This window comes from Cydia fagiglandana, chromosome 12 (genome assembly GCF_963556715.1).
Source record: "Cydia fagiglandana chromosome 12, ilCydFagi1.1, whole genome shotgun sequence".
NCBI lineage: Eukaryota > Metazoa > Arthropoda > Insecta > Lepidoptera > Tortricidae > Cydia > Cydia fagiglandana.
Genome location: NC_085943.1, coordinates 1,948,067 through 1,973,567, shown reverse-complemented (window position 1 = coordinate 1,973,567; position 25,501 = coordinate 1,948,067). Strand labels below are relative to the sequence as shown.

Sequence of the window (25,501 nt, the reverse complement as noted above, 5' to 3'; positions counted from 1 at the left end):
GTTGCTGTCACGCTTTTTCCTACTATTACTCACACATGCAAACAGTGTTTCCGTGATCCTTGTAGTAGACAATTTCACACAACGTAAGTATGTTGCAATAGCGTAACGGTATGTTCGTGGAAATACGTGCAAGAGGATTGGGGTTCAAGACTGGTGCGAGTAGGTAGGTAATTTCTTTTTGTTTCTCCTTTGTGTTATCTTACCTTTAAACGAGCAATTATTAGATATATAATTATTTATTTATATATTTGGATGGTATCAGAAACGGCTCTAACGATTTAGATGAAATTTGCTATAAGGGGTTTGATCTCTTAGCTAGGTCTATGAGAAAACGCGCATTTTTGAGTTTTTATGTTTTGTAAGCTTTGGTCGGTCTCCCAGATATTCAATCTCCGCTTGGCAACTAATCCCAGAATTGGCATGCGCACTAGTTTTTACGAAAGCGACTGCCCTGACCTTCCAACCCAGAGAGTAAACTTATTTGGATTAGTCCGGTTTCCTCACATTGTTTTCTTTCACCGAAAAATAGGTATCGGTGTATAAATAGGTAGGTATCAAATGCTATTTCGTACAAAAGTTCGAAAAATCATTGGTACGAGCCGGGGTTAGAACCCGCGACCTCCGAATTGCTTTCCGTAACACGCTCACATACTCAGTGTTATCAGGTTTTTTAAAAATCAAAAACTATTACTTATGAAAGCAGAAGAATATAAATGATCGTATTAGATTTATAATTGTTACATATTTGCCGTAACTTATTTTTAAAATGTGTTTTACAATTAAAAGACACGTCAAGATTGTTTACCTTATTTCTAATGCTAAAAAAAACAAACTATAGTAATAATTGTGTTTTTCATTCATAGACAAAATCCATTATTTTTAACCACAGGAAATTTTATACACTTCTTTTTAGGGTTCCGTACCCAAAGGGTAAAACGGGACCCTATTACTAAGACTTCTTAGGGTTCCATACCCAAAGGGTAAAACGGGACCCTATTACTAAGACTTCGCTGTCCGTCCGTCCGTCCGTCCGTCCGTCTGTCACCAGGCTGTATCTCAGGAACCGTAATAGCTAGACAGTTGAAATTTTCACAGATGATGTATTTCTGTTGCCGCTATAACAACAAATACTAAAAACAGAATAAAATAAAGATTTGAATGGGGCTCCCATTCAACAAACGTGATTTTTGACCAAAGTTAAGCAACGTCGGGAGTGGTCAGTACTTGGATGGGTGACCGTTTTTTTTTTGCTTTTTTTTTGTTTTTTTTTTTTGCATTATGGCACGGAACCCTTCGTGCGCGAGTCCGACTCGCACTTGCCCGGTTTTTATTGCAGTGAGGATGTCCTGATTGTAAAAATCAGAGAGATTAGGAAGAGTATAATTTCTAATTATCTTTGTAAAAATAAAAGAATACGTGTAGCCCATACTTAATAATCGATTTATGATAATAAGAAAAATTAAATAAAAATAAAAAAACAATACGAAATTTAGGTGTAACAAAAATACAAAAAGTTATGTTCCAGCATACAATGACTGGGGATCGAACCGGGAATCTTCCGTTTGCAAGCAAAAAAGCGACTGTTTGCATAACACGCCATGATAGTTCTTAGCTAAGCTGACGAACTTCTCGCTTAGGTCAATTAACTACCTGTCAAATATCAGTGTCAACAAAATTGCACTAAACATGACGGCACTCCAAATTCGAGCCGTGGTCAGCCCGGCAACGTCGGAAATGGTATGGCAACGTCGCAAATGTATCTGTACACGACATTTGTGACACACACATACGTAAAATTGATGAAAAGTTAACTATGATTTTTGCATGATTTCTGTATTAAACATTGTTTTCCTGTTAATTTCGCGCAAACGAATATTCGAAAGAAGATAAATGTGGAAATATTTGTGTACTAATAGTGTGTAGTTACTTAATGAGCTTTGATTGAATTTTGTATGAAAAGCGAACCACCTTAACTTTGGTCAAAAATCACGTTTGTTGTATGGGAGCCCCATGGGGGATTCAAATCTATATTTTATTCTGTTTTTAGTATTTGTTGTTATAGCGGCAACAGAAATACATCATCTGTGAAAATTTCAACTGTCTAGCTATTACGGTTCGTGAGATACAGCCTGGTGACAGACGGACGGACGGACGGACAGCGAAGTCTTAGTAATAGGGTCCCGTTTTACCCTTTGGGTACGGAACCCTAAAAAAAAGTGTATAAAATTTCCTGTGGTTAAAAATAATGGATTTTGTCTATGAATGATAAACACAATTATTACTATAGTTTGTTTTTTTAGCATTAGAAATAAGGTAAACAGTCTTGACGTGTCTTTTAATTGATAAACACATTTTAAAAATAAGTTACGGCAAATATGTAACAATTATAAATCTAATACGATCATTTATATTCTTCTGCTTTCATAAGTAATCGTTTTTGATTTTAAAAAAACCTGATAACACTGAGTATGTGGGGGAAGCGCTGCTGGCCTAGCGGAAAGCAATTCGGAGGTCGCGGGTTCTAACCCCGGCTCGTACCAATGATTTTTCGAACTTTTGAACGAAATAGCATTTGATACCTACCTATTTATACACCGATACCTATTTTTCGGTGAAAGAAAACAATGTGAGGAAACCGGACTAATCCAAATAAGTTTACTCTCTGGGTTGGAAGGTCAGGGCAGTCGATTTCGTAAAAACTAGTGCGCATGCCAATTCTGGGATTAGTTGCCAAGCGGAGATTGAATATCTGGGAGACCGACCAAAGCTTACAAAACAAAAACTCAAAAATGCGCGTTTTCTCATAGACCTAGCTAAGAGATCAAACCCCTTATAGCAAATTTCAACGAAATCGTTAGAGTCGTTTCTGATACCATCCAAATTTATAAATAAATAATTATATACCTATATAATAATTGCTCGTTTAAAGGTAAGATAACACAAAGGAGAAACAAAAAGAAATTACCTACTCGCACCAGTCTTGAACCCCAATCCTCTTGCACGTATTTCCACGAACATACCGTTACGCTATTGCAACATACTTACGTTGTGTGAAATTGTCTACTACAAGGATCACGGAAACACTGTTTGCATGTGTGAGTAATAGTAGGAAAAAGCGTGACAGCAACACTCCGTCGAATTAAAAAGGTGGTTTTTGCACAATGAAGTATTCAATGTTTATTTTAATAGTTCAATATTTACTTAAAGAGTGCGCGAAACATACTTTTAAGTATACAAATACCAAGACCATTTCACAAAAAAATAAAATCTGAAATTTTGCAAATGTGGTGCCATCTAGCGAGAGTTAAGTTTTGAGTAACCTAGGCGAACCACCTTAACAAGCAGTACCTATACAAAGCGATTTTGTATAAATATATTTATTTTGTAGAACATTTAGAATTTTAGATGTTGACAGTAACATCGATATATTTAATCGTCGATAAAATAATTTGCTACGTCACTTTATCCCGTTGGAGTTGCCCCGAGTTATCCCGTTGAAGTTATAATAATCAAAACACCGGAAAAAAAACAAACAAAGGGGCATAGTTATTATGGCTATTATCATCTATATGCATCAAATTGTGCAAACATATTTTCTGTTATGTCAACATCCAGAGACGAACTTGATGACTACGGCAGGGGAAGCGGTCGTTTCCTAGTTGACTAGTTTCTTAGTTGCTTAGGACAGCGATGTTGACTTGCGAAGGTCGAAAACTACGAGTAGACTTTGACCCGTATTGGCTGTGTTACCCTAGTTAGATGTGCAGGCTGTATAATTAGGTTATTTCGGTATACATTGACGAAGCAATTTGCAACGATGAATTTGCAAGAGAATACCGCTGATCTTTGCCACGCTATCAAATAGACAAATAGGTCAGGTACATTAAGATGGAAAATAGGTACCTAATTATAATTATAACTATACCTTATATATATTACGTCACAATGTATTGTATTGCAAAATTTATAAATTTATCCTGTAAGTCCTCAAGGGCTTTATCATAACTGTGTGTGTGTGTTTTTCTTCTTTCAAAAATATAATATTAAAGGGGGTATAACAACGAGAACAAGGAAATGAAACAAAATCTGATATCCAAAAATATAATATTAATAACACCTGTAATTCACATTTACTTAATAATATAATATTTACACCATGCAATACTTTACTATTCACATATTTACAGCATATTTCAATCATTTATAAGATTATGGAAGAAATATTATAATATTTGAAAAGTAGGTTCCTCTAGAACATGTTAATATCTGGATAATATGTCTTTTACAAGCCGCGTATCCATTAGAACATTTTCAGGCCGAGCAGCCCCGGCTTGAAACAAAGAACCTCACTGCCTGATTCGAACTGATATGTCAACTAATAGATGTAGAACGACCAGTGTGCGTTGTTAAAAGTCTATATCTGAACAACGGTAGTTTTATCCCTGTTATACTGCGACAGCACCCGGCTCCGCTCGTGCGCGGCGCACGTGAGGCGCGGCGGCGGGCGTCAGGCCGGCGCGCGGGGCGGCGACGCTGCATACAACGCTGTTTCGGCGAAACGCACGCGCGTTTGTCGCCCGTTCTGTGGACAATAGTTTATTATTCAAGTAGCCATATTACAATGAGCTAATGAACGTCAAATAAAGCTACAGCGGCCCCAACCCTACACCTCTGCCTCGAGATTTAAGTCACCCCTCAGTTGGACTGCAATTATCGGCGCGATTCGGAAAGTGAATTAGAGATTAACTAGATACGATATAGTAAAGATATGTGACGTCCCACGGTAAAGGTAGCTTATGGCGGTTGGCGCTTACGATTATTAACGTCGCTCCAATATTATTGCGGCGTTATGCGACGTAAGCGCCAGCCGCCATCAGGTACCTTTTGTCGTGGAACGTCACATAACTTTACTATTTCATATCTAGTGAATTTCTAGTTAATTTTCCGAATCGCGGCGCCAGAGCCGCCATAAGGTACCTTTTGCCGTGGAACGTCACATATCTTTACTATTCCATATCTAGTGCATCTCTTATTCATTTCCCGAATCGAGCCGACTGTATTTTAATCCATATATGTACATATATATTATTGGTACGGTACCTACGTAAATATCGGAATAATAGGAAACTTGTTTTCCGTTTCGGTGAAAACTAGTTTTAACTGAGATTACGGCTCGATTCGGGAAATGAAATAGATCTCTACTAGATCTCAACAAGTTACGATATGGATAATTTAAAGATATTTGTAAGTTAGATATGTCAAATTTGACGTTTTCGCGATTCTGGAGGTCCTCTTGAACGATTTCGCCAAGTTATGACTTAGATATCCAAGTCACATCTAGTCGATATCTAATGTAAATCTAGTTGATCTCTATATCGTCTCTAGATCTTGTGATTATCTCGTTTCCCGAATACGCGTGTTAGTAAAAAAAAAAGCAAAAAAAAAACGGTCACCGATCCAAGTACTGACCCCTCCCGACGTTGCTTAACTTTGGTCAAAAATCACGTTGTATGGGAGCCCCATTTAAATCTTTATTTTATTCTGTTTTTAGTATTTGTTGTTATAGCGGCAACAGAAATACATCATCTGTGAAAATTTCAACTGTCTAGCTATCACGGTTCGTGAGATACAGCCTGGTGACAGACGGACGGACGGAAGTCAAAGTAATAGGGTCCCGTTTTACCCTTTGGGTACGGAACCCTAAAAACTAGTTTTCGTTCTCGCAGAAGTCCCTTGGAGAAAACTTTTCAATTATTAGATAATGAAAAAAGTTTTTAATTACTTATATATTATAGTTCGTTTTTTTTAGCATTAGAAAGAACTTGCAAGAAGGTAAGCGATCTTGACATGTCTTTTAATTGAAAAACGCTTTTTAAAAACCAAAAACTATTACTTATGAAAGCAGAAGAATATAAATGATCGTATTAGATTCATAATTGTTACATATTTGCCGTAACATATTTTTAAAATGTGTTTTCCAATTAAAAGACACATCAAGATTGTTTACCTTATTTCTAATGCTAAAAAAAACGAGGTATAGGTACCTATAAACCAATTCTTCTTTCTTTTCATTTTCGTTTAAACTTAAATTGAGTTATCCCTTGAAAGATAAGTATTAGTCTCGCCTTGTACGAGTAGTAGGTATTCAGGGGCCCATTTTTCAAACGGTATTTAGATTAATAATATTAGTCCACAAACTGTCAAGTGGTATGGAGTTTCCATCGCAACACACTTAAAATATTAGACTAACAATATTCGAGAAATGGGCCTCAAGAGGCGAAAATTAGCCGCATAATTTTTTAATAAGTAACTGGTTAAAGTTTGTGCTTCTAATGTTAAAGTAATTAAATGCTGCCCAGAATTTCTGACATTTTAATGAACAGCTTAATGCCGCAAATTAATTTTCTTCGTGAACGGGGTAGGTAAGTGAAGAGTTGTTAAATTTAACAAGTTGTCAAATTGATTTGCGGCATTACAATTTCAAAAGGCGCAAGGTGCAACTTGATTTCTTATTGATGTCGGCGGCCGATCGTAAGATCAGGCATATCGTGAAATTCCTAGGCATATCGTGAAACGTGAAAATCTTTGACTCGTTCCCTGAGTCGACGGAGCCCCGGTAGCGGGGCTCCTATTTCTAGGCAGTTCCCTTCGGATCTGAAGCAACCTAACGAACCTATCAAAGTCAGTCGTTTGAAACTAGAAAACTTTTAATTTAAAATATCTAAATTTAGAAATTTATCATCGTACATCGCATGCTCTTCTAATGAAACCGTTTCTCGCGTATGTAGTTCAACTACGAGGAATATACCGGGTGTGGCCTGTAACACGAGCAAATAATTAAAACATAGATTGCACTCCTCAAACGGTGACACTTTGGTTTAACAACTTTTAAAAATTATGAAGTATTTAGAGTCCCTATTTTTCATACAAAATAAATATTATCTTCAATGGACGCCATCGCCACGCCATTTATAATTGTGGTTGACGTTGCTTGTCACGCCTTAAACATAACAAAATTCGCAATACATTGCGTCTTAGAATAAAATTTAAAGTCTATTAAAAATCAAACCACAAGTTATTTTTAAAAGTCGCTGAACAAATGTTAGTCAGTATAAGGAGTACAGCCTACAGTTAAAATTTTTGCTCATATTACAGGCCACACCCGGTAAAATAGGTTCTTTTTAGGGTTCCGTACCCAAAGGGTAAAACGGGACCCTATTACTAAGACTTCGCTGTCCGTCCGTCCGTCCGTCCGTCCGTCCGTCCGTCCGTCCGTCCGTCTGTCACCAGGCTGTATCTCACGAACCGTGATAGCTAGACAGTTGAAATTTTCACAGATTATGTATTTCTGTTGCCGCTATAACAACAAATACTAAAAACAGAATAAAATAAAGATTTAAATGGGGCTCCCATACAACAAACGTGATTTTTGACCAAAGTTATTTTTTTTTTAATTAAAGTTACAAGACTATATGGTTGGATTTGGGGTTGAACAAAAGATATTAAAATTTTACAGAAACGGTTTTTTTTTCATCTCTCTAGCTCTAAAAATAAAGATTTTAGACCCGGGTCAAATTTTAATTTTTCTTTTTGATTTTTTTTTGTCCAAATCGGTCCCAAAAAAGGTCTATGTATACGGAAATGCATTAATCGTTTAGTACTTCGTACTAACGTCAGCTCAAAACTGAAGTCCATTTTGCTTTATCTCTTACCGTTTTCGAGATATATCGTTCTGAAGGTACGAATTTACGAAAAAACTTTGCTATTAACTCCATCAGGCGCTGATGACTTTTTGTATGGATATATTGAAATCCGACTCGCACTTGACCGTTTTACATAGACTAAGTTAGCATATAGTAAGTGACATTGGCATAATAGACCAGCGGTGGAACAAAAATGGGTTTTGATAACATTAAAGTTTTTTCTTTTTTGATATGTTATTGTAAGCATGTTAAATAACATTCATGTAAAAAGTTAGAAAATTTTAGGTGGAGCGTTCGGCCATATTTAAATATTTCAATTTTTGCTAAATAACTATGTAAATATAAAATTAAAGTTACAAAAAACTTTAACATATTCAATAACACTTTAATTTATTCACAATATTCGGTTTTTAGAAATCTGGAACAGCTGCTTTCTGGTGAACGTAAAAACATGAATTATTATGCAAATACAGAATTAGAGTAGCTGATATTGCAAAATTACGATATTATCTATCAACTTAGTATACATGTAAAAAGTTAGAAATATAGACAATGTGCTTGTCTAGATATTGATTTCTGGTTAAGCAGTATAGCCAATATTGAATTAAAGTTTGTAGAGATAATATTACACGGTCATAATAAAGATCTTACTTCTCACACAAAAGATTAGAAATATAAAATCACGGCGACACTAAATACTGATACGTAAGTATGCATTCCGAGCTTATATTAAGTTACATTTCAAACGCGCGGCGTTTTCGCGCGCCGCGCTGTGCGCCGTGGCAGGAGGCAGCGATTGACGGTCGCGGGCTAGCGGTTAGCGCGGTGCCCTTAAAAATACGCAAAGCGTTTATAAAATTATTATCAATGGTAAATAGTTATTTTACACAGTACACTAATGCAAACTTACCTTCCCTTATTTATTTCTATACTACTATTTTTATACTATTTATTTCTTTATATACTAGGGATTGCCCGCGGTTTCGTTTACGTAGAATTCGTTATCGTGTTAAGTATAGAAATAATAGATACATTTGAAAATTATTTTAGGTGCATTGTCATACAGATAACTACCCTTGTTAAAGTATTCTTCAAATTCAATACACAGGTGTCATTTCAATATAATTTTGCGTAATTTGGCGCTTTTAGGTTATAAATGACTAGCGACATATATTTTTTAAGAGCCCTTTAATGTGCACACTAGCGCCACTGCTAAATAATCGTGATTATTTAAATTTAACGACAGGTATACTGCGTCAAGCAAATCTTGTCAGTAGCAAACGGCGGCAAATTTGAAAAATCGCGGGTTAGCAACACTGTGTTCGAATAATTCGAAAATCGCGTGTCATCTTTGTTTTATCTGTGGAATGTGGATCGCGAATGACAGCCATCATCTTTGTTTACAATCTGAATCGATTCTATTTCCAGAGATATTTCTGCTGTGTCGCCATTAAATACCAATATATTAAATAAAATTGTGCTTAATCAAAGATAAGGTGCCTACAATGCTTACAGTTCCAAGATATAAATCTAATAAAATATTAAAATCCAATAGGACATCTACCTGCTGAAGCAATGATTTTATTCATTACATTCTTGTTTAACGGCATATTCCACTTCTAATTTTATTTTGAGATCTTCAAATTCACCACACACCGCTTTTAAATTGTCCGTCCATACCATTTAAATGGCATTTAATAACAATTTCAAACATTTTCAATAGAGAATCCACGAGTGACAAATTTGAATTGACGTACGTAACAGGGCGCGCTCAGCGGAAAAAAAAGTTTTAGTTCGATGTACATTGTACATTGCTGCTTTTCTTAGCGCAATACTACTCTTTGAGTGTTGCCCTACTTTAGTTTGCTTTACATTGCTACTGACAAGATTTGCTTGACGCACATATTTAAAGATTGGGGCCGCTACCACAGATTATATAATAGTTCTTACGAACAGATACTTATCTCTCAAACAAAACGCAAATACCTACCGTTTTGATACCTACACAAAAATACAATGGAGTGACCTTCAATGCGCCGCTCCCCGCACCGCGCGCACCGACACAACGCTAGGGTTGCTGACGCTTAGAAATGATTACCTACTTAAAACAGCGGAGTGAAATAAAAGGAAAGCTAAATCTTAAATTATACCTAATATTCCAATTATGCGTTAGTGTTTGCGAAACTTACTGTCGTTAAAATAAACATTTACCAAAATAAATTAACAATTTGCTACCTATTTCAGATAGATATATATCTAAAACTATACATTTGTCATAGGTAAATAATAAACATTACATGTTTAATTAAAGAAATTTAATAGTAGATAGGTACCTACTACGTAGCTTGTAACTATCGTAAAGATTGTCAGTGCGGCGCTCGGTGATGTGCGTACGTGAGCGCTTGTGGCAACCAACTGGCTTGCTTTTCTACCGTGAACGGGAGCAGATTCGTAGGTAAAAATCCGAGCTCGCGCGGAGAGTTCCATAGGCCTGCCGCTACGGACTGTATTGTGTATTTAAGTACCTTTTGAATACATCAAACTAGTTTTTATGTTGCTGGATTCGTCAATCTGGGAACTCAAAACAAAAACGGCCGTTTTTACTTTGGACGCATAGATTGACAAATCCAGCAACATAAAAACTAGTATGATGTATTCAAAAGGTACTTAAATACACAATACAGTCCGTAGCGGCTCCCTTTTTTAAATATCTTTCGTGAAATTTAAATAATCACGATTATTTAGCAGTGGCGCTAGTGTGCATGTTGAAGGGCTCTTAAGAGCGATCATCTCCGCTAATATTTACTTTATCATAAAATCAATTTCAAACTAACGTTATTCAATATTTATCATTTTAACGTCAATATTACCAACCAACTGATCCAATTTACCTACTGAAACAACTCAAAATTTGCATCAAATTAAATGCCACTTTTCTTATCCGTTCCGAACAATCAAGAGGGCCTTTATGAGCTGATGTGGTGAAAATTTTATTTAACCTTCGTCCCTTGAAACCTTCACTACGCTCAAGGTTCAACTTTACGAACCACTCGCTACGCTCGTGGTTCAATTTTAGAATGTTTGAATTTGTGAATGTACTTCCTGCCTCGCACAGCCAAACTGTGGAATGAACTGTCCGATACGACCTTCAAACCTTCAAAGACCTCCATCTTAAAGGTCGGCAACGCACTTGCAACCCTTCTGGTGTTGCGGGTGTCCATGGCCGGCGGTAATCGCTAACCACCAGGTGATCCGTCTGCTCGTTTGCCTCCTATTTATTAAAAAATAATTTTTCGCTTGTTTGGGTATCAATATTAGCACGAGCGGTTAATCAACAACTTTTCCCCTTGTAAAACAAATAAATAAGGTAGGTGAGGTGCAGGCATATGAGGCCCGGCGGGTAACAAGGCCCAGCATTCAAAAATAGCAGTTGCTCCCTATTATTCCCAATTATTCTGAATTTGTACTTGTTGCTAAGAAGGCCCACTGTCAGTGCAGGTAAAAAGGTCCAGTCCCGGGCCTTATTGAACGTATGAGATGAAATATTAGATTAAAATATTTTAAGATAATTTTGAATATTTTTAATCTCTTATTAATAAGGTCGATTTGAAGAAACTTCTATGAAATTATGACTTATAAATAACACTTGCGCTGCGTGGGCTGTCAAAATTGCTGCAGACTTTTCTTGGTCTAACTCTAATAATTTTTCACTTGCTTTATTGACCTAAAGACGTTTTAAAGAATCAAAAAGTCTAATAACATTGAGGCACTTATACTTTTTAAAGGCAGTGACTATTTACGGGTCTCTATTGTTTCCCAAATAGTTTTAAGTCATAATGTATTAATTGTCAGAATTTTCGTTAGTCATAATTGGTTTTTCTCAGAAACGCGTAACTTTTCAGGATTGCCACAAAACAAACCTAACCTAACCTAACCTATCTATAGCATAACCTTAGGAAAATCAGTTTTATGACTAACTGAATGACTAACGATAATATGTCAAACAATACATTATGACTTAAAACTTTATGGGAAACAAAAGGGACCCCACTATTTACAAGTGACTTTTTTTTTGTTAATACATAGGAAGGTATTTACGATAGAAGTGCGAAAAATAGATATTTTGCAACGAGTGACGAATTTTAAAACACGGCCAAAGGGAGTGTTTTAATGTGCTTATTATAGCACCGGTGTCGTAATGTAGCACCAGATGTACTGTAATAATTATGTTAAAATATAATACTTACTGTTATGAATAAATATTTATACTGTAAAAAATTATCACGCCAAACACATTTTCATTTAAATTCTTGCTAAGACGAAACCATAAGACTCGCACTGTCAAAAAGTTGTCAGATCTATTGTCGAGCCAAGCTTCAATCTCTACAAGCCCTAACTTCACTAACTCTACACCTTAGTCAAAATATGTGGCTTGGCTGTTTCGCTACCGCCACATGGGCATAAGGTGAAAAATTTATTAAATTCATTTTTTTTAGGGTTCCGTACCTCAAAAGGAAAAATACTGAACCCTTATAGGATCACTCGTGTGTCTGGCTGTCCGTCTGTCACAGCCTATTTGCTCCGAAACTACTGCACCAATAAGTTGAAATTTGGTATACACATGTAAGTCTATAACTCAAGGACATACATGTAAAGTAAATAACAGAAATTCAAATAAAGGGGTCACTTTTGAGATGAATGATAAATAGAAGAAAAAAAACTATATCTTGTTATATATCAAATGAAGGGGCTCATTGTGAGAATCTCAGATATATTTTATATCTGAGATTCGCAGATATATTATAATTTTAAAATAAATAGTTTAGAAGTTATTTAAAATACAAAAAATGACCATCCCCCTTCCCCCTTATCTCCGAAACTACTGGGTCTAAAATTATGAAAAAAATACACATATTAGCTCTTTTCCTATAGATGACAGGAAAACCTATTAGAAATGTGCAGTCAAGCGTGAGTCGGACTTAAGTACCTAGTTTTCCGATCCCTACGGGTTTTTTAATGGCATTTTACTCACTTTTCTCTAAAAAAAATATATTGTTAAAAATTGTGTAATGTACGGAACCCTTGGAACGCGAGTCCGACTCGCATTTGGGCGGTTTTTGTATTATACTTACATGTTACAATAGTTCTTGTAGAAACGAAACAGCCAAGCCACATACTTTTGGTGTAGAGCTAGTAAAGTTAGAGGGCTTGTAGAGTTAGAAGCTTGGCAAGAGATCTGATAACTTTTTGACTGTGCGAGCCTTATGGTTTCGTTTGGGCAACATTTTACATAAAAATGGTTTTGGTGGGATTTCACTTCTTTTTGTAAGTTGCTTATGACAATCTTCCATCCCCTAATTTAAAGGGTTGGGGTGATTTACTATTAAAAATCCTGAAATAAGTATCTGGGAGCATCTGTTACACGATGTCCTTCTTACTGATTCCCCATATAAACCCTTCACTCCGTAAGGGTAAACTTTGGGGTTGAAATCTGCCTTCACCCCGTAAGGGTAAACTTTGAGGTTGAAATCTATTCTATATCCTTCCCCATACCAATACCTATCTACATACCAAATTTCAAATAAATCGGTTCAGCGATTATTGATTCCCCATACAAAATTAAACCCCCTCTTCGTCCCCTTAGGGATAAAAAATTTCAAGTTTTTGAATTTATTTGTTGTTTGTGTACTAAAACTATCTTACATACCAAATTTCAGCTTCTTAGAGGACTTCAGGAAGTAAACGGTATTGATGATCTTCAAGTGAGTGAGTCAGTGACGAAATCGAAGTTTTTAGATATGAATAAAATCTAAAGTAAAAGAGCTATGCAATTGATATGCTTATAAGTCCGAGAAGTTTGTTTATCTGGTATAATCCAACCCCAAGTTATGAGGGTTCCAAAAAACGACAAAGCGCTTCGAGAAAAGGTAGATAGTGCCCTTGCGCTTTGCTCGTCTTGGCGGGGGCACTTCCGTGCCCCCGGATGTTAAAAGATGATACTACTGTAACTAATAAAGATTTATGTTTAGTTACCCACTATTTTCGCGTAAACTAGCCAATTTTTATATCTTTAGTTATTAAGGCCCAAAATAATTATTTTCACTTATTATAAATAAATCCTCCTCTTAAGTTAAAAACAATAAAATCTGTTATTACCTACTGTCAAAATGATTCTTTTTTACGGGATTAAGTAATACACTGCTAGTGTTCAATAAGGCCCATAATAGGACTTTTATAAAAGGTATATATTCCAAGAGTATCGTAATATTTTTATAACTATTTTGGTATAATTAAGAAACTTAAATAAATGAGAAACCTATTTGAATGAGTTTTTCATACTTCATATCCTGTTCATTAAAAAAAAAATACATTTTAATTTAAGGTGGGCTGTATATAGGCATATACGGCCCACACGGAATATACAATAAGGTAAGTGAGGCCACTTACCTTATTGTATATTCAGGATGTACTTATACCGTGTAATATTGAGCAGTTGGTTTATAATATACAAATAATGATATTGACGTTGAATAGGACAGGACATGACAATAGGAACCAGAAATAGGTATAGTTGGTCAAACTTTTCCAAAGCTTATTATACCACACAGGACTACATGAATGATAATACAACGTGGGATTAATTGTTATTCGAAATGATTATTTATTTATTAGGTATATTTGATTATTGATGAGGAAATGGATATTCCGATGTAATACTATCTACTTACTTGTTTGTTACTTATGCTTTTTTTTGACATTTAGATTTTATTCTAGAAATTCTAGACTAGTATTTTTTTATACAATTTTTTTTTTATGTTTGACGATCCTTTTGTGAAATTCTTAGTGTTAAATTTGATATGTATAATAATCCAATTTTATTATGGAATAGTATTAACATCAATAAATTGCTCTGATAATTAGATTAAGATTAATTACGATTCATAAGAGCTTGTTGCTAGGCCTACATGAATAAAGTATATTTTGATTTTGATTTGATTTTGAAACCAATTTGCCAGTAAATAACAACAAAAAACTATATTCATCCTTTTCTTTTGGGTGCTAGTACTAGTGTAAGTCAAAGATAGTATGATGATTCTCTTTGTCTATGTTTGAAATGAGACAGTCCTTTGACAAACTATGTATAGTAAAAAATAGTTGTGAATATCTTATACATTTTTATTACAATATTAGTCAAGATAATGAAATATAGCTGGTCAAGCAAATCTTCTCACTAAAAAAGGCGCGAAATTCAAATTTTCTATGGGACGATATCCCTTCGCGAATACATTTTTCAAATTTGCCGCCTCTGACAAGATCTGATTGACCAGATGTAGGTATTTTTACGTAAAAAGATATTTTAATTTCACGTAATGTCCGCATCTAATTTATATATGTGCACGGTAAACCAACAAATGAATGATAAGAAAAGACAGACAGTGTTACTGAGCGGGAGGTGGGGCGAGGGGCGAGGTATAGGTAGGCTATGATAGGCTCTCGACCGCCGCGCCGGCGACTGACGGACCAGCGCGGCGTATGTATGAATTTCGCGCCTTTTAAACTAGATTTTACTATTACAATGCAAGCTACACACAGAAATTTCTTACTTTCCATAATATGGCTGCGTATATTATTTTATAGTAATAGACTTATTTTTACAGACTCTAATTCAATATTAGATATTATAGGACAAAAAACGTATATTAATTCTAAAGCATATATCTTATTCTTCTAATTTTTTAGCTTGCCTATTAACTTTAAAATTTAGATATGTTGTTGTGGATTTATTAAACTTTAATTCAATATCGACAAAATAATAAGCTAATTGTAGTTTGACAAAGAAGCACGTTAAAAAAATTTCTAATAATTTTACATTATAAAGCGTCATACATATTATTAACAATGGAACTTAAACATTGCACTTTAATTCAATATTAAAAAAACATTACTAAAAATATATAAATACCTCATTTATATCTAACGCTCGTTCTAACTTTTCATCGTATACTGCAAATATGCTTAAAAATATGTCCCATATGAGATAAGTATCACTTTTTCAACTTTAGAATTATCAAAACTTTTAGTGCAAAAATCCGGTCCCACTATTGAGCTATAATGTATATTGACATAATCTGTCAAACTGTCAAATTTGTTTTTTTTTTTGTCAAATTTAGTGTAAAGTATTATATTTTGTCATAGTTTAGTACTAAATGTCAATGTTGGGTAATTTTTTGTAGACTGCATTTCTCATCTTAAGGGCCGGCAACGCACTTGCAGCCCCAGTGATCGCTGTGCTTATGTATTTTTGGGCGAGTTTTTGGGTTTCGTATGGGAATATTTGGTACAAAGGGACGTGTTACAGTGTCCCAGTGTATATTGACATGATCTGTCAAACTGTCAAATTTGACAGTTTTTGTCAAATTTAGTGTAAGATCATATTTTGTCATGGTTAAGTACAAAATAAAATTACTTAAATATTATTATTGAATAGAATAGAATAGAATAGAATAGGTAATTATATGGTAATCATCATCATCATCATTTTCGCTTTCAGTCGCCCACTGCTGACCTATAGGCCTCTCTTCGTGTACGCCACTTATATACATGCATTTATGTGTATGGTAATATTTAGTACAAAGTGACATGGCATAATGTATATTGACATAATCTGTCAAACTGTCAAATTTGTTTTTTTTTGTCAAATTTAGTGTAGAGTATTATATTTTGTCATAGTTTAGTACTAAATGTCAATGTTGGGTAATTTTTTGTAGACTGCATTTCTCATCTTAAGGGCCGGCAACGCACTTGCAGCCCCAGTGATCGCTGTGCGTATGTATTTTTGGGCGAGTTTTTGGGTTTCGTATGGGAATATTTGGTACAAAGGGACATGTTACAGTGTCCCAGTGTATATTGACATGATCTGTCAAACTGTCAAATTTGACAGTTTTTGTCAAATTTAGTGTAAGATCATATTTTGTCATGGTTAAGTACAAAATAAAATTAATTAAATATTATTATTGAATAGAATAGAATAGAATAGGTAATTATATGGTAATCATCATCATCATCATTTTCGCTTTCAGTCGCCCACTGCTGACCTATAGGCCTCTCTTCGTGTACGCTACTTATATACATGCATTTATGTGTATGGTAATATTTAGTACAAAGTGACATGGCATAATGTATATTGACATAATCTGTCAAACTGTCAAATTTGTTCGTTTTTGTCAAATTTAGTGTAAAGTATTATATTTTGTCATAGTTTAGTACTAAATGTCAATGTTGGGTAATTTTTTGTAGACTGCATTTCTCATCTTAAGGGCCGGCAACGCACTTGCAGCCCCAGTGATCGCTGTGCTTATATATTTTTGGGCGACTTTTTGGGTTTCGTATGGGAATATTTGGTACAAAGTGACATGTTATAGTGTCCCAGTGTATATTGACATGATCTGTCAAACTGTCAAATTTGACAGTTTTTTTGTCAAATTTAGTGTAAGATCATATTTTGTCATGGTTAAGTACAAAATAAAATTACTTAAGTATTATTGTTGACAGATACTGTCAAATGGGATGTTGTTTGACAGAATCTGTAAGAATCTTGAAAGTTGAAAGTTTTTTAATAAATATGGATCTTGCTTACGCAGCGTCTTATGTAGGCGAACATCGCGCGATCTCGAAGCGAAACGGCGGGACGCGGCGCGAGGCGGCTCAATCAATCCTTTGATGCCCATAGAAGTGTCCTATGTAAGCGATCTCGTTGTGACCGCGGTGCGGCGCGATTTGATGAATGCTGATGGTCCTCGTTATTATGCTCAAGGCATTAGTCTTAAATAGTAGGTACTTAAGATAAGGTGTTGTATAGTAATCAAAGTGAATGAGGTTCACTCGGCACGCGTTGATGTCTTTTTAAATTTTGTTTGTTTCATAGGAGTTTCTTTAGGAAATTTTGTTTTTAGGGTTCCGTACCCAAAGGGTAAAACGGGATCCTATTACTAAGACTCCGCTGTCCGTCCGTCCGTCCGTCCGTCCGTCACCAGGCTGTATCTCACGAACCGTGATAGCTAGACAGCTGATATTTTCACAGTTGACGTATTTCTGTTGCCGCTATAACAACAAATACTAAAAACATAATAAAATAAAGATTTAAGTGGGGCTCCCATACAACAAACGTCATTTTTGACCGAAGTTAAGCAACGTCGGGTGGGGTCAGTACTTGGATGGGTGACCGTTTTTTTAGATAATGGTACGGAACCCTTCGTGTGCGAGTCCGACTCGCACTTGGCCGGTTTTTTCTACATGCTCGCTCACAACGACGGTACTCTAAAGCAGCGATCGGCAACCTTTTAGAGCCAAGGGCATTATAATAGTAGTTAAGGAAGTTGACGCGGGCCGCACTTCATTTAATATGTGTGACTTTATCAGACATTGTTGTTTGACAATGTTACATACGAAATAGCCAGGAGGACTCGCGGGCCGCTTATTGCCAACCGCTGCTCTAATCTAAAGAAAAGGCGTTCTTGAGCGTATATCGGCCTGATTCGAATTTTAAGATACGTCAATTATTACAATTATTACGTTTTTTTTTCAAACAAAAACCTCACTTTTTACACTGACATATCTAATCAATATCGTATCTAGCCGTAATATTTGACGTATCTTAAAGTTCGAATTGGGCAGTGTATCTAGGAAACGTGCAGACGAATCGCTCCGTGAGGAGTTGCTAGTGTTACCCTTCTTTATAAGGCGAGTGCGCTCCTTTCAGGAGTTTCAGGACGTATGGGTACAGAAATATAGTATGAATCTTATGAAATGATTTTATCGGCTCGGACCCTGTTAAACAAAAGGTATTGTTTCCTTTAGGCAGTGAGTAAACGGGAACAGGCCGTTTAAAAATCAATTTTACCGACCTATTTATATGGTTCAAATTCAAATTTATGGAACAGCTGATTCGGAAATAACAAGTTTTGTTATTTCCAAAAAGAATGGCCTATTGTTTTTGCCAACCGAGTGACACGAGTGAACGATGACCTTGTCATCATTTTTATAAAAAATATTCTGTTTTTCCGTTTCTTATCGAAAAAATTGTTTTTCGAAACGGTTACGGAATAAAACGCTGAGCTCTGCCTTTAACGATAATTGGTGCTCACGGTCAAGGTCTTATCAAAATAAGATTAAAATAAATTAATAATTATTCAGCCTATACACGCCCCACTGCTGGGCAAGGGCTCCCCTCCTGCGCGAGAGGGCTTAAGATATAGTCCCCCCCACCCTGGCGTTAATGTGGATTGGGGACTTCACATACAGTCATACACCTTTGAATTTCATCAAAGTATGCACGTTTCCCACAATGTTTTCCTTCACCGAAAAGCAGGTAGTAAATATCAAATGAAATGATATTCCGTAAACATAAGTCTCGAAAAACTCATTGGTTCGTAACCAGGATTTGAACCCTCGACCTCCGGATTAAAAGTCTGACATCATATCACTTATATTCACTCGGCCACTACCGCTTAATAAGAAAAATAAGATAAGATTAAAGATTACTCGCAAAATAAGATTAATCAAATCAATGTTTGAAATCAGAATCGGCCCCCAGTTGTACAGTGGCGCTCAAAAGTGCATGGACAGATTACGACAGTAATGCCTTAATATTACGGTTGAAACATCTCCATGCACTTGAACGCCAGTGTACATAGGTAGGTAATGGGTGTCAGCTCAGTTCAATGGTTCTCAAATTCAGACAGCTTAATAAATGTTGCTCGAACTGGCATGCAAGTTTAATTAATTTTAGTGAAGCCTGAAACCACTTCCTAGTAAGTATCACGACAGCGACAAACCGACAATAGTTTAGTATTTAGTAGTAAACACTTTATTGCACAAAACAAGTACATAACACAGAGAGAATACAGTAAATGTGTACAAAGGCGAACTTATCCCGTTAAGAGGCGTTTAGAGATTGAGATTTAATTTATCAAATTATATTGTTATTATATTACCTTCAGCTGAAGCTATAGCTTTTATAATTAATTTGAAAAATCTATTATAGTAACAACACCAGTCATGGGACATTTAAGAGGAAATTTGGAGTATTTATGATATTTCCCTTATACATGTAAATGGTCTACCGCTTAGCGTGTTAAAAGATGAAAGTCCTATCCGTCTTTCATATTTTAGGCGTGTTGTATCAAAGATACTGCAATTAGTTTCCACATATTCAACAAATTAAAACTATGCTTTTTTTCTCCAGTCATGGACACCAAAGCTCCAGTAATGGGCCCCCGGTAATGGACGTGGATCCAGTAATGGGCCCCCTATAACGGATATTGCTCTATCAGTATAAAATATTGAAATGGGGAATAAGTTACGGCAAAAAAAACAATTTTTGGTATAAGCTGAATGTATTTTTCTTTCCACAGCCAATTATTATTGTATTAGATCCATCGAGACAATTCTAATATACCCAAACACAATTAGTTAGGGTTTAATGCGATAAAGTTCCCATGGCCACCTCCTCTCTCCATCATCAGATCAGGTCCATGTTATCATAATATTGCATTATCATCCGATTTGCATACTTAATTACGTACTTACACAAAATTTCAACTGAATCGGAAATCGAAAAGTGGCTCAAATTCAGCTACCAAGATTGGACCCACACTAACTCATAGGGCAAGTTAAATAAAAGTTTGGAAAAACGATATTAATTTATCTGAAGTCCGAGAATACCTCCTGATTGTCATATTTCGTAACTACATTTTACTTCTGTATTGTTTAAACATGAAATTATGGCATGGCAAGCATCATTCTGTCAATTGTCCCATCATAGGAGGTACGCAGTTTTACAGCTCATAATGGGATTGGGCCAAATACCTCTATTATTTTACATCTGTGGAGTCACAACATAATGTGTTGTATACCTTATCTCATGGTAAATGCAATTAACAAAACACATTCTAGTTTTCATCAAGTATTAATTAATTAAAATTTTATAAATTAACTCACCTCTCTTAGCGAAGTTGTTAAGAATTCGTAGTGGTTTTTTTTTTCAGTGACACGACAACTTTTGGGTTGACGCCAATTTCTTAAGAAACAACCAAATTTAATGAAACTTCAAACTGAAACAGCTCTAGGACTCTTATGTATGATAATATACAGCCGGTGTTTATAAACTAGTTTTAGATACATATTTTAGAGGAATTATGTTTTTTTGTCCCATTACTGGTTCCACGTCCATTATAGGGTATACTACTATATATGTATATAATAATATGTATTTCGTAATCCATTTTTCGTTTCTAAATATTCATTTTAGCATCTTGCCAAATCAAAGACTTTCATTATTCGTAGAATTAAAGTAATCTCATAATCCTCTACTGAATTTATTGCTTTATTTAAGTAAGTACCGATAAGCCCAATTATCAGAAGAAGTATTCATAGCTCGGTTGTACTCATAAATAACCTACTTATTTCTAAAATATCTCATTTACTCGGAAAACAAATTACCCACTTAAGTAAAACTCCGCAGTTTTTTTTGTAAACAAGGTCAGTTTGAAAATGGTGGAAAATAAGAGATACTGCTCCTAAAAATACTTATTGATTAACAAGTTATTGTACTGCCATTTGACACAACAATATTTTGACTAATACAGATTTCCGCAAAGTAACACATCGTCGGGTGATAAGCAAAAGTCACTAAAGTACTATCAAAATATTTAAGTAACAATGCACTTTATTACACTTGTAACACGGTTTATTGTCCAATAATTTCAATGGTGTTAGTTAGTGACTTTTGCTTGTCACCCGACGACATGATTCAATAGACAAAAGACATTTCTTCGAATGCCACTGATGACAGATGGCAGATCATATCTACAGCAAATTGATGGCAAAAATTACTATCCGAATAGGTTTTGGAGGTCCAAGGGGCCTAATATGTTCAGCAGTGGACGTCTTATGGCTGAGATGATGATGATGATGATGAATAGGCTTTATGGTCGTTGGTCGCAGGCTTTTATCTCGCTGAAAGTAATATCATTTTATTAACTTATAAAAAAAATCTGAGTAAGCAATTGAACCCCAGTCAATCATCTATCCTATAAAAGTTTTCATGTCAGTCAGAATAAAATAACTCCGATTAATTGGATTTCGTGCAGTTTGGATGACCTTTAAATCATCATTCTTAAAATTTTGATCCCGTTTTGATTTGGCGATCGAAAATGTTTTTATATTCGTCTATGTTTCGCTTACCGCACTCTACGCATAACAATTAACAGCCATTGGAAAAAATAAAATTCATACCATTTTAATATTAAAACATTTGCAAATGACTGAGTTTTTTTAATTACAAGATAAACTATACCATGAGAAAACAAATAACTTTTGTACCAGTAACCTCGGACCGCGTGGAAAGAATGAAGCTAAGTTTAGTTCAGGCGCTACCCTTTTTGTCTTCCGATATGAGTCCTAATAGTATGTATAATTCATTCTTTCACACTTTTATGAATCTTTATAATGCGATATTCACCTCAAAATCGGTCGTAGTTAGTGGTGCATCAGTTTTTAGTGAGTGGGCTACTGCGGACTTACATCAAAGAAGACGTGAACTGTACGCCTTATATGAGGAACGGCGGTTTAATCAGAGTGATGAATTTAAAGAACATGTGAAGGCGTATTCGAAGAAGTTTAAAGTAGATTGTCATATAGCTAAGCGAAATTATCTAAGTCAGAAAATAAAAAGTAGTTCAGACATTATTAAAGCAACCTGGAAAGTAATAAATGTGGAGACTGGTCGTTCGAAACACACAATTAAAGAACTTAAACTAAACATTGATAACAAAATTATAGATTCTAATTTAGAAGTAGCTACAGAATTTGATAAATTTTTCACCGAGGTACCAGTATCTACAACTAAGGATTTAAATTCATCACCCTCATCTGCTGTTACATTATTAAAAGATAACGCTCCAGAGTGTTGTGGAGACCTTCATTTTGAACATGTTTGTACCTCAGATGTAATAAAGGCGTTTAAATCAATTAATGTCAAAAAAACTAGTGACCTCTGGGGAGTCTCTGTCCATGCTGTCAAATCCTTAGTAGAAATTGTAGCGCCTGACTTGGTAGTTATATTTAACAACAGTGTTGATTGCGGCGAGTTTCCTGATCTAATGAAACATAGTAAAGTAATTCCTTTATTTAAATCTGGTAGCAGCTCTGACCCCACTAACTTTAGACCGATATCTGTGCTACCAACATTTAGCAAGATTTTTGAAAAATTAGTTCTTTCTCAATTAGTACGACATTTTAACGTTAATAATTTGATGCATAATAAGCAGTTTGGTTTTACACGGGGTCGCTCAACAACCGATGCTGGTGTTGAGCTAATTAAGCATATTTTCGATGCCTGGGAGGAGTCACGAGATGCTTTAGGTGTCTTCTGTGATTTATCTAAGGCCTTCGACTGTGTTTGTCATGAAACATTAATCAGGAAACTTCATTATTACGGCGTTAGAGGATCGGCACTGAATTTACTTAAGTCCTACTTAAATGGTAGAATACAAAGGGTCGATGTGAATGGACAGCGATCACCTGGGTCATTGGTCTCTATGGGTGTACCACAGGGGTCAATATTGGGGCCTTTCCTGTTCCTTATCTACATAAATGACTTGCCATTCCTTGTTAAGACCCACCATGATATAGTATTGTTTGCAGACGACACCTCACTTATTTTCAAAGTCAAACGACAGCAACAAGCTTACAATGATGTAAACAATGCTATTTCAAAAGTAGTAAATTGGTTCAATGTTAATAATTTAATGTTAAATGAGAAAAAAACTAAATGTATTAAGTTTGTCACTAGTAGTAACGTAAGGCATGTGCAAGCAAGTGTCATTGTGAAGGATGAGGAATTGGAATTAGTTGATAATACAGTTTTTCTTGGTATAACTTTAGATTCTAAACTCCAGTGGGGTCCCCATATTGCTACTCTTTCGAATAGACTGAGCTCTGCAGCTTTTGCAGTGAGCAAAATCCGTCAGTTAACTGATGTGAAAACAGCTCGATTAGTATATTTTAGTTACTTCCATAGCATTATGGCATATGGTATTTTACTGTGGGGCGGTGCTTCAGAGATAAATACCATTTTTGTTCTGCAGAAGAGGGCTATTCGAGCAATATACAAAATGAACCATAGAGACTCACTTAGAGATAAATTTAAGGAAATTGACATAATGACAGTGCACTGGCAATACATTTATGAGAATATTCTGTATGTACATAAAAATATTGTAAATTTTAGGAAAAATTGTGAAATCCATAATATTAATACTAGAAATAAACATAAGTTCGCAGTGCCCTTCACTCGGCTCCATAAAATTAAAAAATCATTCATGGGTAATTGTGTAAGATTTTATAATAAACTTCCAAACCATATTACTGAATTATCTATTAATAAATTTAAAAATTATGTAAAGCGTAAACTTATTTCCAAAGCTTATTATACCACACAGGACTACATGAATGATAATACAACGTGGGATTAATTGTTATTCGAAATGATTATTTATTTATTAGGTATATTTGATTATTGATGAGGAAATGGATATTCTACTTGTTTGTTACTTATGCTTTTTTTTGACATTTAGATTTTATTCTAGAAATTCTAGACTAGTATTTTTTTATACAATTTTTTTTTAATGTTTGACGATCCTTTTGTGAAATTCTTAGTGTTAAATTTGACATGTATAATAATCCAATTTTATTATGGAATAATATTAACATCAATAAATTGCTCTGATAATTAGATTAAGATTAATTACGATTCATAAGAGCTTGTTGCTAGGCCTACATGAATAAAGTATATTTTGATTGATTGATTGATTGATTGATATACTCGGACCCCTATTCGACAAGCGACGTTTGAGAATCGTGTTGATATCCCGTTGATGTGGGAAAATAAGTTCTCGAATACGTCAATGTCAAATTTCGACATTAGCAATCCACAGTTAGGTGACAACCAAACCAAACCGAACTACCCCGAGTTTAGGTTGTACCAAATAAAATTATACATAGTTGATCGAATCAACACTTGATAGAATCAACATGCAATAAAATCAACTGTTGAAGTGTTGATTTGACGTGATGCGAAATCTGTCTAATTTGGCCCCAGTTGGTTTATATGCCACGGGTTAAACTTTGCATCTATGAGTTACACTTCTCAAACAACTTATCGAAGTCTGGAAAGTTTCTTAATTAAGCAGATTAGATTAGAATTAAGACTAAATAACCTTTATCACAAGTGGCGACTCCAGATTAATATTCCTCTTCATCGAACTCGAAGCCGCGGAGTTGCCTGCGGGCAAAGAAATTAAGGATTAAATTCTTGCCTCCAGTTCCAAGCGAAGATGCCTCGAGAATAAAATCGAGAATATAAAGTGGAAAGTTGCAAAATTGCAATCAGAAAGCGATTGGTGAGTTTAGCGATTTGCTGAGTTGTTTCCAAGGGTATAGAACTTGTACGAATAGGTACCTAATACAATTACACAATAGAAGTGATTGTTACTCGTTTAGGGGGAAGTCCCCTAACGCCGGACAGCATCTAGTGCCGGACACACGTAACTATCGCGGCAACTAACAATGCTAGCGATTCAATAAACTAGGTTAATCCTACTTACCTATACATAGACTAAAATTGGACAGGTAGGTATTTTTAACCCTTTACCGCATACGAAGTCATATATGGCGTATATGCAGCTTTAATATTTTCGATTACTGTACTGGCCGCGTAGCCAAGATGCCAATCGCTT

At 35.3% G+C, this 25,501-nt stretch overlaps 1 protein-coding gene across 1 annotated transcript in view; it reads right to left on the bottom strand.

Moving 5' to 3' along the window:
• Positions 1-4,507: 4,507 nt before the first annotated feature.
• LOC134669310 (adipokinetic hormone/corazonin-related peptide receptor variant I-like) overlaps positions 4,508-25,501 on the bottom strand; it is a 61,755-nt gene continuing 40,761 nt past the window's right edge. Inside the window, exons 8-9 of the mRNA XM_063526816.1 lie at positions 24,983-25,047; positions 4,508-4,582 (exon numbers count right to left, since the gene is read on the bottom strand). Coding sequence (XP_063382886.1) covers positions 4,508-4,582; positions 24,983-25,047 — 140 coding nt within the window. The remainder of the gene's footprint in view (positions 4,583-24,982; positions 25,048-25,501) is intronic.